The sequence below is a fragment of the Myxine glutinosa genome, chromosome 2 (genome assembly GCF_964187855.1).
Source record: "Myxine glutinosa chromosome 2, kmMyxGlut1.1, whole genome shotgun sequence".
In the NCBI taxonomy this organism is placed as follows: Eukaryota; Metazoa; Chordata; class Myxini; order Myxiniformes; family Myxinidae; genus Myxine; species Myxine glutinosa.
This window is the reverse complement of record NC_136262.1, coordinates 86,716,646-86,735,146: the sequence shown is the minus strand read 5'-3', so window position 1 is coordinate 86,735,146 and position 18,501 is coordinate 86,716,646. Positions and strand designations below refer to the sequence as shown.

Sequence of the window (18,501 nt, the reverse complement as noted above, 5' to 3'; positions counted from 1 at the left end):
TATCTGCTAATTTCAATAACATATTTAATGAAGTATTTACATTCTATAACTAAGGGGGATGACTTGTTTTAGTCGCTGATGGAACATCCCCGAAGCGTTTTCATTGTGTAACATCTCTGATGATGTTTTACCATAAATTGCAAACTGTAATCTTACTATAATTCACCAAATGTCCGTCCGTCTGTCTGTCTGTCTGTTCGAAGGTACCGTAAAAACTACTGAACCTATCTCAACGATATTTTGGGTGGATAATCCTGGGATCTCCAGGAGTAAAATAGGCCATTTAGTTTTCCCAATTTCAGCTTTAGTCTCCAGCATTCTCAGGTTTGGACTCACGCATAACATTCGTGTTCGCATAACGTTCATTGTTCTCATTGTGACGATGTTGCTTTCCCGGGTGCCGCACAAACGGCTGCACGGCTGCACCGATCAAACTCGGTGACCTCGGACAAAGACCTTTTATAAGGACACGGGTTGAATCCCTGCTTGAGAGAATTCTAACCCATTTCAACTGAAGGAAACACGTATCGGGAGTACATACGACATTGCGATTGTGAACACGATTAGTTTAATCTCTACATGAGAGAATTCCACATAGCTATTTGGGCGGTGAATACGCTAACAGATCGCTGTCTCCATCGATCTTGCCAAGGCCGTAACAGCTATCGCCTCGAAATCCTTTTAACTGTTGATTTGGAAGTTTTTACAATGAAGGAAACACGTATCGGGAGTACATACGACATCGGGAGGACCAACTGCACGCGTCTTCAGTATCAAGCTTAAATCTGTCATGGTGGATCTGAAGAGCGGAATGCTTGGAGAAGTGGTGGGCTACTTCGGCATGAAGGAGGATCAGAAACGTGGACTCCCACACTGCCACATCCTGCTGATACTTGCTCCCGCATGACGTTATTTTCCCGGGTGCCGCACAAACGGCTGCACCGATCGAGATTTAACGGATGTTTATATAAATCGTTTAAAAGAAAAAAAGCCTTCAATTTCTGATATTTAGCCTTTTCATTTGGGCCTCCCAATTGAAGCCCCGCCCGTAGGACGGGTACCGTTGCTAGTTGATTTAATGAAGCGTTTGCATGATATAAATCGTGGAGGATGACTTGTTTATACATCTGGTGGGAAATCCCGCGAAGCTCGCTTATAGTGCGGCTAACATTCGCGCCTGCGAAAGCCATGAAAACGCAAATCACAAAGCAGTGAATGTACGGTACTGTACTGTACCGTACTGTATAAGTAGGTCATGCTCGCAGCTTGTATAGGATTTTTTTTGCGTATGTCCAGCTGCTTTAGGCCCCGGTCACACATAGGCGGATATTTTGGTGACTACTGGCGACTGCCGGCGATCAAGATTTTTCGGCGACTATTGGCGATTTCAGGCGGTCAAATATGGTCAGGCGGCAGTATGGCGACTGCAGGCGGCCACATTGCGACTGCATTGCGACGAAGCACTGACCTCGCCCCGAGTGGGATGGCGACTGTTGAAGATCGACGACGACTGCATTGCGGATGCACGGCGGCAGCGTGGCGACAGTCTGGCGGCTAGATTACGACCGATGGCGGATCACGGCGACTGCATTGGGCCTGGATGGCGGTTTACTCCGACGTCTGCAAGACTGCAATTAGACCGCCGGCGATTGGAGACGATTCACACAACTTTTTAAATCTTTATTTCTCTATTTTACATTTCACTTTATTCATTTCAATGATGTATGACATGAAGCATAAAGATGTTTGATGTACAATAAGAAAGTTAATAAAGATGTATCATTGTAATGTAATAATCAAACTTTTCTGCAGGGAGAGAGAATGGAAATAAAGTCCAACAAATTATTTCCACTGGTCCCAAGTCCCATAAATAAAGTTTCCAAAGGACCAAAGTCCCAAAAATAAAGTTCCCAAAAGTCCCAAGTCCAAACAATAAAGCCATATCCTTGTCGGCACCACAGGACCTCACTCCACGGAGACCCTCACACCATCCTGTCTTGCCATGGAATCGTGGTATGTCGTAATGCAGTCGCCAGGCAGTCGTATCTCTGTCGCCAATGGCCGTAACTCGGCCGCCACTAGTCCTACTGCTGTCGTCGTCAGTCTCCCATAGCCGCAGGGGAGACGTGGCAGTTCTTCGGTACTCGATATGCAGCCGCAACAGTGTCGGCCCGTAGTCGGGAAGATGCCGCAGGAAGGCCGTATGGCATTCGCATCTCTGCCGTGCTAGCTGGTGGGGCGATTGCGGAAGACTATGAGCGACTGGGTTGCGGCCGCTTTACGGTCTTATTACGGATACCGACGACAGCATGGCGGTTCCATCACGACAGCATGGCGGATCTTTTTTGAGGACGACTGAGCGCGCCATTTTTAAACATTAAAAAAAATATTTGGCCCCTTTGCGGCTCTTGCCGACTGCAGCCGACCTGGGGAGGATAACCACGACTACAGAAGACCGTCCATTACGGTTTCATTACGATTGTCGGCAGGTGGTGGCGATTTTTCCAGTCGCCAGTAGTCGCCGACAAATCCGCCTATGTGTGACTTAGGCTTTATGCATGGCTGGTGAAAGATGGGTTTTATAAATGTGTCAAGCTAGCGGCTCGTGATTTTTTTTTTGCGCCCCTGAAAAACCGTGAATTCGCGGACCATGGCTGCGAATAGGGGAAAAAACCCCACGGTGTTGCGGAACACAGCAGCGAATAGAAAAAAACCCGCGACATCTTTCCACAAATAAAGAAACAGGTTGCATTTTATCAACCACGAATACGCGGATTCCACGAATAGCGGGGTCTGACTGTGTATATATATTTATATATACTAGGGCATTGCCCGTACTATATCTATATCTAAAATTATATCCCCCCCCTCTATTTACATGAAATGGTTTGGTCCAAAGCGAACGGCTTGCGAGTACGGTGACAATCCCCCCCCTCTATTTACATGCAATGGTTTGGTCCAAAGCGAACGGCTTCCGGAGTTTGGTAAAGAAATCGCCATCGCGTGCACAAACGCGCAGGAAAGCGAATGAATCGCAAATTCGGTTTTATTAGTTTTAAAACATAGTTTAACGCCAACATAGTTTGCAAACGTGAAATAAATGAATACGCTCTCAAATGTGCCATCCGAGGCAGAGTGTGTCCTCCACGTTCGGCACACGCGATCGTTCGCTGCTCTCTGATTGGTTGAATCGTTTTTTGGACATAGCTCGGTAAGTAATTGTCCGATTAATATGAAACCTTGAAAAGGCACATCCTCGGGTCCCCAGCAATATACCTGGCAAGTTAAAAGTATATCGGACCCGTGGTTGTCGAGAAACAGCGGTCACAGACAAACGTACAGACGTACAAACGTACAGACGTACAGAGATTACTGGAATTATAGATAGATATATATATATATATACATACAGTCGTGGCCAAAAATATTGGCACCTTTGCACGTTTTTCAAATAACTCACAATTTTCTCCAAAAAGAAGTTGAAATTGACAAAAGTATTTGGTCTCCACAATTCTTTATTTCACTGTTGATATTGCAGAACCTTTGTTTTTGATTCAGAACTTGATATATCCTTTTAAATCAGAAAATAAAAAGAAATGGTATTGACAAAATTATTGACACCCAAGACTTAATATTTGGTAGCACAGCCTTTGGACAATATAACTACAGTCAAGCGCTTCCTATAGCCATAAATGAGCTTCCTACACCTCTCTACTGGCAGTTTGGCCCACTCTTCTTGTGCAAACTGCTCCAGTTCTCCCAGATTTGAAGGGTGCCTTCTGCCAACTACTGTTTTCAGATCTCCCCACAGGTGTTCAATGGGATTTATATCTGGACTCATTGCTGGCCACTTCATAACAGTCCAGCGTTTTGTCTTAAACCCATTCCTGGGTGCATTTTGAAGTGTGTTTGGGGTCATTGTCCTGCTGCAAGACCCATGACCTTCGACGGAGACCCAGCTTTCTGACACTACGTTGAACATTGCGCTCCAAAATGCCTTGGTAATGTCCTGATTTCATGATGCAATGCACACATTCAAGGCACCCAGTGCCAGAGGCAGCATAGCAACCCCAAACCATCACTGAACCTACTCCATGTTTGACTGTAGGGAAGGTGTTCTTTTCTTTGAAGGCTTCATTTTGTTTTCTGTAAACATGGAGATGATGTCTTCACCAACTTTCCTTGAAGTCCTAGCAGGGTCCATTTGTTTTATACCTCTCCCACCCCCCTTCCCATGCCTCCTCCCCCCAAGCCCTCTTCCTCCTACAGATCTCCCGATGTCCCTGTTCTCTACTGTTGTACTTTTGTGCTTTCCTCTTTCTCCCCATCATTATATGTTTTATGTGTCCGTTTATGTTTTTTGTGATTAATGTTAGCTCTTACACGAGCCTCGATCTTGTATACAAAAAAACAACAACAAAAAAAGTTTAACGATTTGATCTGTTTCCAAATATTTACAGTGAAACTATTCAATCTGAAAGAAAAAGGGACAAGAAGCAGAAACTTCGCTTATTCTACGCCTTATTACGATTACAACAAATAAACACGATATGGGCCCAGCACACATTCACGGGGGAGGGAGAGGGGAAAACGAACGTTGGAAACCTGTTAGCACAAAGGCCACGATGTTCCAGATGCCTCTCTTCACGATGACCTTGGCCCTGGTGTCGCCACCGAGCAGCACAAGCAGGTAATGGTGATCCCAGCATGAACATGAGCAGGTAAAGGCGATTCCCAACAAGAACACGAGCAAGGTCGATCGTCAGCATTGACTTGGGCAGGTGAGGTCGATCGTCAGCACAGACTTGGTGTAGGTGAGTGTCGATCATCAGCATGGACTAGGGTGGGTGAAGGTCGGCACGTGCAGGTGAACGAAGTCCGATGCGAAGAGGAGTGCCAATAAAACGTTGTTCAGCCACAAGGTCCAATGTGAAAGAGAGTAATGCAGGCACGTGCTGAGGCCTGTGAGAGGGTCTGACCAAAAGTGGGAATCCAACCATGTGTGCCTCCAACAAGGTCCAATGTTAAAAGAGCCAGCCACGTGCAGAGCTAACAAAGAGAGAGTGTATCCAAACAAGTGTGTATCTCACAAAATCCAAGGCGAAGAGAGAAGATAACAAAACACATGTAGAGGCCCGCGAGAGGATCCCGTCCGGTCAAGAGCGGATGAACACGTGCTCTGCCAACAGAGTCCAAAAGCCAAGAGAGTGCAAAAGCGTGTTGAATCACCTTTTGTCCACCCGCACCGAGGGTGAGGGGCGGAGGGGTGTTGGAGGGTGTACTGGCTCCCGATTGGTGTAGCCCGGTTTCTCAACCCCACAAGCTCCCCTGACGTTCCTCAGGCCCTGATTGGTGGAGTGTCACTTCCACTGCCCCCACACACTCTCTCAAAGGAACTTTTACCTGGTGCTTGGATGGTGTTCCTTTGAGCCTGCATGCACTTTGGCAAATTATCCTTTATGAGTGGAGGACCTGTGTTTCCCTCCCCAAGCATAAAGACATCCAAACCCAAAATAAGGGGAAGGTGGCTAAGATAATGGTCTGCTATGAAATAACTTTTCTAAGGGTGTATGGTGGTTGCCATTACTTTTTAGTGGTTTCCCAAAACCGGAAAAAAAAAAAAAAAAAAATCCTGTATGTATGTATACCTATATCACCTATATCACCTCCTAAATATATATATGGTCAGGTTGTTGCGACTAAACCAGCTCCCCCACCTCGGCTTGCCCAGGTGAGGAGGGTGTGTGGCACACACAGCAAGACTAAAAAGAAGACTTGTCAAAGGCGGAGGTGCTCATCTTGAGCCACGGGCATGTCACTGCATCCCAACTTTTCCCCCAATCATCTTGCATCGCTTGTCACTGGGCATCGGGCCAGTTGGGTAAAGTATGTGCGGCAGAAGACAGCGCGTATTCCGTATCACTTTCAACAAATCCTAGTGTAGGCGTGGTGGGTATAGAAACTCCTGTGGTGATGGAACAATGGCGACAATGGTTGGCTCTGTAGGCTAGGGGCTGTCAGCTAATAGTGCGGGAGCCCAGAAACATTTGTTTCACATCTCGAGTACAAAAGGTTTGAGGCCTGGAATATATGCATCTATGATAGGAGACCCCAAAAAGGCCATTCTTAAGTTCTGCAATTCTGCACAGCAACCAGGGGGCGCCACCAAAGACCCCTAAATGTGACTCTTAATTCACAATTTGAGTACATCTTTCAAACTTGTCTTAAAATGTTCTCTATAGGAGTGGAAATCAGAATTCCCAATTCTTAAGTTTTCAATTTGTGTATTAGGTCGCTTAAGAACGACCTAATTAATGCTAATTAACGCTAATTAGCATTTTTAATTCACAATTTGAGTACATCCATGAAACATATGGCAATGTATTCCTTAGGTCATCCTAAATCAAGATCAGTCATTCTTAAGTATCCATTTCATGTATTAACCCACTTAAGAACGCAAAATGTACTCATTGACCCCGTCCCTGGCAAGGTGAGTGTTAATTCACAATTTGAGTACATCTTTCAAATTGGTCCCAAACTGTTCAGTAGATCATCGTGAATCAAGAACAGCAATTCTTATGTGTCCATTTCATGCATCAACCCACTTAAGAATGCAGTCAGTATTGTAACGGAATTTGGGTTGTCACTGGCTGCTATCCCCCCTCCACTCCCTGGCTGGCCCTCCCTTATATGCAAGGGAGGGGCTGGAGTGCTGACCTGAGGGCAGGCCCCAAGTAGACACCCACACCAGTGCTGAGCATGCACACACCTGTCTGGCTGGCCGGATCGAGGGTGTTCAGTTTTGGTTAAGGAAGGAGTTTTGGCCTCCCAGCCAATGGGGAGGCTTCTTCCCTAACTTGAGCCAATTACACCCTAAACAGGAAGTGCCTCTCTACAGAAATGACTGTCCTGCAGTGAATAACTGGGACCAATATACAACATTGTTTGGGGAATAATAACCAGTGACTTAAAGGGAAATATTAACACATTATCAATCCAGGTTTGTGACACTATCTTGAGGGACGAACTTTCTGGGACACCCTGTAGAGGGAGTTGTCGGTTTATCATAGGACCTAATCATGGGGAATCTCCTGCTCTTTCCCTCCATAGATTCTCTGAATCGGCTGCAGAATGTCTGATGTTGCCTGCAATGCCTAGATCACTGCTTAGGTAAGTCAACAAATAGGGTTAGGGTTTGGGGTTAGGTGGCAAAACCCCGGCAGAGGTTGTAGAAGGTGACGACTCCTTGGATGGACATAAATGTGGGGCATTGCTATGGTGAACATCACTGGCGGCTTTAACAGGTGGCGTTTGGGATGAGATGGCGGTAAAGTTCTTGTAACAAGAAACATGGTAACCCTAACCCTAACCCTAACCCAACCCTAACCCTAACCCTAACCCAACCCTAACCCTAACCCAACAAACAATACTATGCTGTAGGCCTAATAAGCATTCGGGGCCGATACAGAATTATGTAGCCCTAGGCCTAGGTGGCGCGCAGGAAATGTCCAGGCAGATGAGGGTATCCAAAGTTCTGTATGCATACCGATTTCAGGTTCGAACCACAGCTGAGTAGAAAATAATGACTTATTGCCTCAAAATTTGAAATAACTTCTTTTGGATTTCACTGACCAAAACTGACTGACTCGCCATGCTCACTGACCACCCGCTGTGATTTTATTTTTCAGACAATGATTTGAAACATGCAACCATGGAATCGGCCACCAATACTACGCCTACTGTCCAGCCTACTGTCCAGCCTACTGTTTCATCATTGGAACGCAGATGTATTCTTCACATCCAACGCAGTGCAGACAAGAAAGCTCGTCCAGACGTTCTACCTTTCAAGGATACGCAATGGGAAGCAGTAGAAACAGCAGCAGCTAATAGACGGCAAAAGCAACATTTCCAGGACTCTGTCTATTGTGGTGTAGTTCAGAGATTGCCTACGTCTCCTGCTGAAATGGATGGTTACCATGTTTCTTGTTACAAGAACTTTACCGCCATCTCATCCCAAACGCCGCCTGTTAAAGCCGCCAGTGATGTTCACCGTAGCAATGCCCCACATTTACGTCCATCCAAGGAGTCGGCACCTTCTACATCATCTGCCGGGATTTTGCCACCTGTTTGTCTATTCTGTGAGAAAAAGATAAAACGACTCAAAGGTGGAAGCGTCGAACTGTTGGGAAGATGTGAAACCATTGAAGCCGGTGTATCGATCCAAAATGCAGCAAAGACATTAAATGACAGTAAGGTTATTCCAAAAGTAGTTGATACGGATTTAATTGCCAAGGAGGCCCACTACCATCATTCATGTAAAAGTGCGTATTTGTTGTCAGCCAATCGAGTTTCCCAAAAGGACACACGTGAAACAAAAACGCCTTCTGAGACCAGTGTGTTGGACATTTTTGCATACATTGAGCAATCTGTAATAATAGACAACAGACCTGAACTTCTTAATTCTGTATATGAACGTTATCTTGATATTTGTTCGGCATCCGCAGAAACGCCCAGGGGAAGCGCCTTCAGCCTCTCTAGGACATTGATGAGTCACTTCAAAGCGCGCATAAAGATACAGAGTTCACTTGGGAAAAGGCTTGGAAACATCTTATATAATGCAGAAACCGCAGATGATGCAATTCGTGTTGTATATGATTACACATCTACTGATGAGAGAACAATCGCCAAAGCAGCATTGCTTTTGCGCAACCAGTTGCTCAAGGTTGAAAAGGTCGACCTTCCTGAATGTCCGACATTGGAGGATTTAAGAAACGGGGACTCGTCACCCCCAAAACTTGTAGTAGATTTTTTCAATATTTTGTACGGAGGGCTAAAACCAGAGCGATATACAGTCAGTAAAGCGCCGCGCAAATTCGTCTAGTCAGGATGCCTTGTTCATTGTACAACGGGGTCGCGCAAAACCTGCAAAACATGTAGCTCTTGGTATGAGTGTTAAGTCGGTCACTGGCAGTAAAAAAATGGTTCAAGTCCTGAACAGGTTTGGTCACTGTTTAAGCTACAACACATTGGAAGAAGTTGAAACTGCCACAGCTGAATCCATTCAAGAACAGAAGCTTGCTTGTCCAAAAGGAACAGTCGTAGGTAAACCAGTCGGATTAGCCTTCGACAATTTCGATGAGATGACTCAAACCATGTCTGGAGCCAATTCGCTGCACGATACCATGGGTATTCTGTACCAAAATGTGCCAGCACCTGATGAAGAACGTGAAGCATCTGCTGTCATGGCAGTTTCAACCTCAACTAGTGCTCGGCAAGTAAAGACAGGCAAAAGGAAGAGAACCCTTGAGAGTACAGATACTGCACTCCAGCCATATAGGAAGATACCAAAGATGACGAAGTTCAGTTACAAAAACACTGCAGTCTACAGCCTTCCAGATGTTAGCAACAAGGCTCGCCACCTGGACCTCGTGTGGATGATGAGCCATGCCATTGGCAATGATGTATTGCCTATTATGTGGGTTGGGTTTAATGCAAGCATTTGCAGTGACCATCTTCCAAAACAAGAGGTTCTATATATGCCAAACTTACGCCAGCCTATCACCAGCCTAGAGGTCATGCAGGAGACTCTCCTCATCACGCAGAGGTGTGCTAATGAGACGGGACAGAAATACGGAATAGTCAGTTATGATCTGGGCGCAGCCAAGCCGGCACTTCAAATACAAGTGACTGAGAAACCGAAATTTGATAACATTTTCATAATGTTAGGCCCATTCCACATCGAAATGGCTTTCTTCAAGGCTATTGGGAAACTCCTGTCCAACTCTGGAGGACCAGAAATGCTGACTGAATCTGAGGTACTTGCAACCGGATCCTTAAACGGATTTTTGACGGGGAAACATTTCAACAGGTGCAAGAGATTGCACCCCATACTAGCCCTTGCTCTTGAGATGCTACACTTCTCATCCTTCTTAGACTCTTACCCACACAGAGAAGAAACAGAAGCATTGATAAGCAGCATTCAACTGACCACGTGGGAGCAGCTTCAGTCTGCTCTAGACTCGGACGTCTTCAAAGCATGCACAGCCGCGTATGAAGCATATACCCAAGTGACAAGATCTGGAGGCCATGGTGCAACCGCCCAGTTTTGGAGAATGTATATAGATTACATTCATAAATACCACGAGCTCGAACGGGCGATTCGAACGAATGATATCGATCTCTATACATACTCACTGACCGGACTCATTGGACTGTTCTTTGCTACAAACCATGTAAATTACAGTCGGTGGCTGACAAAGTTCCAACTCGATTTGATGAACATGGAAGACAGCCATCCTGGCCTACGTCAAATACTGGAAGCAGGCGTCTTTACTGTACGACGAACAGAACATCCATTCAGTAGATGCCCGGTCGACTTGACTCTAGAACAGACGATTAACGCGGATGCAGCTTCGAGAAGAACTGGATTCACTTCTTCAACGAATAATTATGCGGCACGACTTCGCTGGATGCTTACGAAATCCACGAGAGCTTCATTCGTTAGTCTACTCCACGAAATGGCTGGGCTGATAGTCAAAGAAGACACAACTGCTGAACTGAGACCTGCACGAATAAAACGTGATGATAGAGATGTGAAAACCATGGTGAAACAAATCCAGGATAGTTGCAATCCGTTTGGGAACGAAACAGATGCAGATACCATGTTGTACAACATCCATACAGGAAGGGCAACTAGTGAAACAGTCCGCGAAAGTTTACTGAATGTGCCAGCAAGTGGAAGGACATTACACCAGGCATTCATCACAGCATGCGAGGCCGATGACAGTAGGTTTGAACAACCCATAAAGAAAGCTCCTCTCAAAACATTCGTAGACGAATGTGCCAGAAATAGACGAACACCGGATAAGAAAGTGGCAGTTCTGAAGTGTACTCGTGATTTGATGGGCCGCCTAATAATCCTTGCATCAAAGCGTGATGTTGACCTGCAGCATATATTCCAATATCCCCTTACACCAGTACCACTCACGATGTGCAATCCTGATGAGAGCATGGTCAAGACAGATAAAAGTAAGTTGCTTAACTTACTGGAGAGCAAGGAGATCAAAGGAGACGGACCTCAACAGATCAATGCATACGTAGTAGATGGACAATATCTTCTGCACACCCTACCTCCAAACTTACCACCCACATATGGAGGTCTAGCGAGGAGCATACTCTACCAAGTATTGTCATTGTCCAAAGTCCGGGTACACGTAGCCTTTGATGATTACCCTCAACCGTCACTGAAGGATGCAGAAAGAGCCAGACGGGGGACAACAGCCGAGGACAGCAGATCCTACATTATTACTGGTCCAGCACAAAGAAGGCCCAACGATATCAGCAAAGCGCTAACGTCCAGGTCATTCAAACGGGAACTTCCTGATTTTCTTGCAAGAGAATGGCAGGATCAAGCATACGCTCATATACTTGGGACCTGTGATGTCTTCCTAGATGTTCCGTCAGGCCAGTGCTTCCATTTCCACGTAAGCGAAGGAGAGGTCAAGCGAGATACCGTAGACATGCTCAGTAACAACCATGAAGAAGCGGATACCAAGATCTGCATGCATGCAAAGGCAGCAGACACCTCGAATGGAAATGTAGTAATACGCGCCTCAGACACGGACATAGCTGTTATTCTGCTCTATCATTGTGAGAAATTCAGCAGCCACATCTGGATGGATGTCGGTACTACATCCAAGCGTAATCGGAGGCTCATTGACCTAACAGCGATATCCAAGTCACTGGGACCACAACTGTGCAGTTCCCTCCCTGCCTTCCATGCCTTTACCGGCTCGGATTACACCGCAGCATTTGTAAGAAAGGGCAAGGTTCAGCCCTTTAATAAGCTGGAAAAGATGCCCGATGTACAGCAAGCTTTCAAAGCTTTGTCAACAGATGGACTGCCAAGCGAGAAATGCAAGGACACACTCTTGAAATTCACTGCTATAATGTATGGAGCCAAAGAGAAGTCGAAGGAAACGTTAAACGCCTACAGGTTCAAGACCTTTGAAAGAATTTACAAGCCCAAGTTAAGAGGAAAGAACCCACTTGAAAAGCTGAAGGGAGCTGATGCCAGTAGTATTCCTCCATGCGAAAGAGAGGTTGCTGCCCACATAAAGCGTGTATCGCTTGTTTCAAGAATGTGGGCCAATGCTGACCAGCCAATCATCCAGCAACACCCATCAGAGGATGACGGATGGGAACTAGTGGGAGATCAATATAAACCCATCTGGTTTGAGGGAGACCAACTTCCGGAGTCGCTCGTTCCAGATGATGAAGAATTAGCTGATGCTGACGATGATGAGGTCCTAGCGCAGTCATCTTCTGATGAAGAGGACGTTGAAGGAGATGGTGATGATGGTGATGTGTAGGTTTACAATCGACCAAACCTGTTCATACGATTATATTCAGTACGGTACATATCCAAAGCATCCTGACAGGGAATTTGTAATGTTTTTGAAATTTTAAGCAAAATAATGTTAGGAATGTTGGATAAAACAACATATATACAATCATGTTGATGTTTGAGATAAATTCAATAATTTTTCGTTGATATAGTTAGTTGAGTTTTTACATACATTAAAATTTGTTTTTAGTTCAGGGTAATTAGCTTAAACATGTTAAATAGTTTATAAGCGATAGTCAGAGATAAAACAGCAATATCGCTAATAGAGTAAAAGTTAGACATTAGGTATTAATTTTTATAAAATTAACATTAAAAATTGTTTTTTGTTCCGAGATTTGAGATTTAATTGTTGATGGGCGGTAGAACCAGGACGCCAATTTACTACATGACTTACTATGATCTGATTTTGAAGCATAATTCATGCATACTAAGTACATTTTTGTGTAGTTTATAAAAAAATAAAACATTGTGTTTGTATACAATCTATGTTTCTCCTTTTTGTCAGTGTGCATTCTTAAGTGGGTTAATACATGAAATGGATACTTAAGAATGACTGATCTTGATTTAGGATGACCTAAGGAATACATTGCCATATGTTTCATGGATGTACTCAAATTGTGAATTAAAAATGCTAATTAGCATTAATTAGCATTAATTAGGTCGTTCTTAAGCGACCTAATACACAAATTGAAAACTTAAGAATTGGGAATTCTGATTTCCACTCCTATAGAGAACATTTTAAGACAAGTTTGAAAGATGTACTCAAATTGTGAATTAAGAGTCACATTTAGGGGTCTTTGGTGGCGCCCCCTGGTTGCTGTGCAGAATTGCAGAACTTAAGAATTGCCTTTTTGGGGTCTCCTATCATAGATGCATATATTCCAGGCCTCAAACCTTTTGTACTCGAGATGTGAAACAAATGTTTCTGGGCTCCCGCACTATAATGTTCTGCACACCGTTGGTTTGAGTGTGATGGTCGTGTACACATTGAGCAGAGTGACAGTGGTACAAGGCAGCTACACGGATGTCTAGGCTGCCTTTTCAAGGATAGCCCATCCTATTGGCCATGTAGTCAGAATGAAAGATGATCGGCTCCCAAAGATACTGCTGTACGGAGAACTAGCACGTGGTAAACGGTCCGTAGGAGGGCAGAAACTCCGATGCAATGATGTTTTGAAGTCACCTGCTTATGTCACATATCCCAATTATCATGCCCTAAATCACAAATCCTGGTGAGCCTTACTCTCTGTCATCTGAAAAATTGTGGACCCCAAGAGAGAGCAAGAACGCAGGAGAGTTTGAGAAGGCAGTGAGTTGAGCAGTGAGGCAGAGTGAGTTTCTGTGAACTGTCCAGTCTGAAGGTGCATTGTCATTACCCTAGAAATTACACTGCATTGAACCTTGTACTAGAAAACAATCCCAATCTCAATTATTTTGGTGCACTTTTGACCTCGTCCTTACATCCCATGCCTCGTCCCTGTGAACAATAGCTCACAGCCTCAAGAAGCCATGACTGTTCTTTGTCGGCTGAACAATGCACAATGCTTGACATCAAGTTATCTCTATTCTACACTTTTGGGTAAGATGAGCTCTGCTGTTTTTCTTTATTTTGTTTTGTGTATATGACCCATTATAAGAGATTTCTTTATTTCAAAAAAAGAAAAAAAGAATAGCAGTTAAGCTCTTAAGCAAAAATGATCGCCACATCTCCTACTTGTAGGTGGCTTTCTCAATTTGTCTTAGAAAATCAATAAAATGTGTATGCACAAGGAACCGAACCTTTGTCTTTGTCCAAAGTGGGGAGGATGCTGTTATCCCGGCAGACCTTGAAATATATCTCTTGCTCAAGACCCTCCGGAATAGCTCCACGGGGTACAATGATGCTGACGCCTGTTTCCACGGAGCTGAGAACACCTCCATTGCTGTCAAATATGCCTCGTGCTGTGGCGACCACCGCATGTCCGTCATTTTCTGATAAGGCACTGGGGCTGCAGGGATGGAGAGAGAGGGTGCAAAGGTCGACAGTTGAAAGCAGTGAGCTCCTTCTGAAACAACTCGTAAACAGCAATAAAAATCTAACAATCTGGACAGAAACATGATTGAAAGATGTTTTTTTACGTTATGACTCAATATGAGTTATCTAATTGAGTATTAATGACACCTCCCTAGACTTTGATAAACTAACATGAAGTGATCAATTAAATCAATAGGACGTTGATTGAGGTACGCAAATGGACATGCACTCTCCCCTTAAGGAAAAAGCAATGTTACATTTACATTTGTTTTTTTCCTCCAAAATATCAGATAAATACCGTCACCGCTTTGGCGCCAAATAAGGAGTGACGTCTGAAACAGTTAGATTCTCCTTGCTTTGAAAAGATCTAAACTGACCATTAGCAATCTCTCACTGTATGCATCGCTACTGATGCACATACGTGCCACCACTGATGTAGTGTCCATGCACATTGGGGAAGGAAAGAATAATTTTGCTAGTGTTCCGGCAACAATCGACACATTGTAGGAGTTGCGGATAACGAGAGGACGAGATGCTTTGTAACTTGATCAAAGCTCCTTTATTCCAACAGAACTAAAACATACCGGAACTCATGCATCTTTTAGAACGCAACTCACTCTTCAGGGGGCGTGGCTCCAACAACCGAGCGCACGCCACACCCATACAATCAATAGCCCCACTAGTCCCGTGCCTGTGGATTATGTCCCAATGGGGTAACCCCTACATGCGCACCCCCAGAATTCACTCGCACGGGCAACGTCCGTATTCGGTGGTTGAGCCAACCGAGGGGGCTGGTCTAGGTCCAAGTGAGCCGGCTTAAGGCGGTCAACCGAAAGGTGGTCCGGTTCGCCGCCGATGTCGACCACAAAGGACTTGTCCCCGGTCTCCAGAACGCGGAAGGGCCCGTCGTAAGGCACCAGGGCCACGTTAACCTGGTCAAACCATCGCTAGGTGCGATGCACCTTCGAGCGTTGACACTCGACGCAGGTGTTGGCCCAGTCGCGCATAACCTTCCTGAGCCCATGCCAAACGAACTTCGCCGCCACCAACTTTTGCGACGCCTTCCTGCCCGGGTGAGAAAGACCGTGGATGGCATCGAACACCAGCCGTCTCCAGCTGGTGGGTACGACGGGGCGAGGCTGGCCCAAGGAAACGTCGCACAGTAGTGTGGTGCCCGTGTCCTTGAACGGCACATCAGGCAGTCGAAGCCCCGTGACCGCCGCCCTGCAGGCCTAGACCTCCGGGTCGGCGATCTGATCGGCCGCCATGCGGGCGTAGTCGATGCCAAGGTGGACTGCGCCGACTATGGACCGGGAGAGACAATCGGCGACCGTATTATCCTTCCCAGAAACATGTTGGATGTCCGTCGTGACCTCGGAAATGAAGGAGAGCTGGCGTTGTTGACAGGCGGACCATGGCTCCGAGACCATGGCCATGTCAAAAACCAGGGGCTTGTGGTCCACAAACGCCGTGAACGGGTGGGCTTCCAACAGGTAACGGAAGTGTCGGACAGCTAGGTAGAGGCCAAGGAGCTCACGATCGAAGGTACTGTACTTTCGTTCGTTAGGGTGGAGCTGCCGGCTAAAAAAAGCAAGCGGCTGCCACGCCCCGTTGACCGACTGCTCGTGCACGGCGCCAACCGCGTAGTCCGAAGCGTCTGTAGTGAGAGCCATCGGTGCATCGGGCGACGGATGCGCCAGCATGGTTGCGCTGGCGAGGGCCAATTTAGCATCCGTGAAAGCCGTGGCCATCTCCTCGGTCCAGTCAATGGCACGTTTGGTAGGCTTGCCCTTGAGGGCCTCATAAAGGGACCGCATCAGCTGGGCCGCATGGGGCACGAAACGATGGTAAAAGTTCACCAGGCCCAAAAACTCCTGCAGGGCCTTGATGGTGAGGGGGCGTGGAAAACCTTTCACAGCCTCCACTTTAGACGGCAGTGGGACGGCCCCCTCCTTCGTGATGCGGTGGGCGAGAAAGTCAATTGAAGCCACCCCGAACAAGCACTTGGCCGGGGTAATGATGAGGCTGTGCTGACTCAGGCGTTCAAAGAGCGCTCGGAGGTGAAGCATGTGCTCAGTCCTGGAAGCGCTGGCGATGAGAATGTCGTCCAGGCAGACGAACAGAAACGGCAAATCCCGCAACACGCTGTCCATCAGGCGCTGGAAAGTCTGGGCCGCGTTGAGCCCAAAAGGCATACGGAGGAATTCGAAAAGCCCGAACGGTGTAATCACCGTGGTCTTAGGAACGTCCTGCTGCCGGACGGGGACCTGGTGGTAACCACGAACGAGGTCCACCTTAGAAAAAAAAAACTTTACCGGCCAAGCGAGCAGAAAAATCCTGGATGTGCGGGATTGGGTAGCGGTCGGGGGTAGTGGCATCGTTAAGGCGGCGGTAATCCCCGCACGGGCGCCAACCGCCACCCGGCTTCGGCGCAATGTGGAGAGGCGAGGCCCACGGGCTGTCGTATGATGCCAAGACGTTCCAACGTGTCGAACTCCGCCTTTGCGAAAGCGAGTTTCCCCGGGTCGAGGCGTCGAGCCCGGGCGTAGACAGGCGGGCTGGTGGTCGGAATGTGATGCTCCACCCCATGCTTGACGGCAACGGCCGAAAAGGTGGGCCGTGTAAGGGCCGGGAACTCGGTGAGGAGGCGGGCAAACTCATCAGAGGTCGAGAGCGTGCACGCAAGCCCCGTCGAGGCGGAGCCGCTCAGCGAGCATGGAAGAGAATTGAATGTCTACGCATTAATGTGCCACTGATTTTTAACATCCACCAATAGGCTGTTGGCGCAGAGGAAATCAGCGCACAGCAAGGGGGTGGACACCTTAGCCGTGACAAAATCCCATTTAAACCGCTGCTCGCCCAAGCACAGTGCCACGGTCCGTTTGCCAAAAGTCTGAATAGCACTGCCGTTGGCGGCTTCCAGGGCGGGGCCATGACTCCCGGTCCAACGCCGACGCAGGTACAACGCTCACCTGGGCCCCTGTGTCGCAGAGGAAGCGACGTCCGGAGTCGGTGTCTGAAATGAACAACAAACTGCCCGAATGGCCGACGCTCATGGCAGTTAACTAGCGCCGGCCATCCCGTTTCCCGACTCGCTGAAGGTGCAGGGTGGCCGGCATGCCTTGGCCTTGAGCCCAAACCTTGAGTGGTAAAAGCACAAGCCTGGGGCCTTCCGCCGCTGGGCCGTAATGGCGGCCGCGACGGTGTCCGCCAGTGGCGCAGGCTCGACGGGGCCGGGGTCCCATGCGGCCGCACTACATTGCTGGCTGGCGGAGAAATACTTGTCTGCTTCCCTGGCCAGGGCGCGGAATTCCTTAACAGACGAGTTGGCCAGGGCTGTCTGTACCTGACCTGGCAGCTGTTGCAGGAACAGTTCTTTGAAGAGGAAACATGGTCGGTGGCTGCCCAGTAGAGACAACATGTGGTCCATAAGCTCCGACGGCTTGGAGTCGCCCAGCCCGGGTAGAGAAAATAGTTTGTGGCCGCGCTCGGCCTCAGTGCGCTCGAAGGTTACGAGCAGCAGTGCCTGTAGCGTCTCGTACTTGCGGTCCTTCGGAGGATCCCGGAGAAGGCTCACCCCTCTGGTCGCAGTGGAGCAGCTGAGCGCAGTCACAACATAATAATACTTCGTGTCGTCCGCAGAAATGCTCCGAATGGCGAACTGGGCCTCAGCTTGTGCGAACCAAACGGCCGCTTGTCGTTCCCAAAACTCTGGCAGTTTGATCGAAACTGCGCTTGTCGCCGTGTTCGTTTGAAGCCCCGAAAATGTTCGGGAGCAAGACGGGGTCACCAATGTAGGAGTTGCGGATAACGAGAGGACTAGACGCTTTGTAGCTTGATCAAAGCTCCTTTATTCCAACAGAACTAAAACATACCGGAACTCACGCATCTTTTATAACGCAACTCACTCTTCAGGGGGCGTGGCTCCAACAACCGAGCGCACGCCACGCCCATACAATCAATAACCCCACTGGTCCCGTGTCTGTGGATTATGTCCCAATGGGGTAACCCCTACAACATAATCTTTTGTAAAGGACTTCGTGGGATCTTTAATGTCCGCCAGTTAATGCTAGCAGATGGG

At 47.3% G+C, this 18,501-nt stretch overlaps 1 protein-coding gene across 13 annotated transcripts in view; it reads right to left on the bottom strand.

The window, feature by feature from the left end:
• Window positions 1-18,501, bottom strand: part of LOC137422340 (tight junction protein ZO-1) — a 633,827-nt gene that overhangs the window by 42,061 nt on the left and 573,265 nt on the right. For all 13 annotated transcript variants that reach the window (XM_078771176.1, XM_078771169.1, XM_078771173.1 and 10 more), the window contains one exon: window positions 14,186-14,394. In XM_078771176.1, the coding sequence (XP_078627302.1) occupies window positions 14,186-14,394 (209 nt within the window). The remainder of the gene's footprint in view (window positions 1-14,185; window positions 14,395-18,501) is intronic.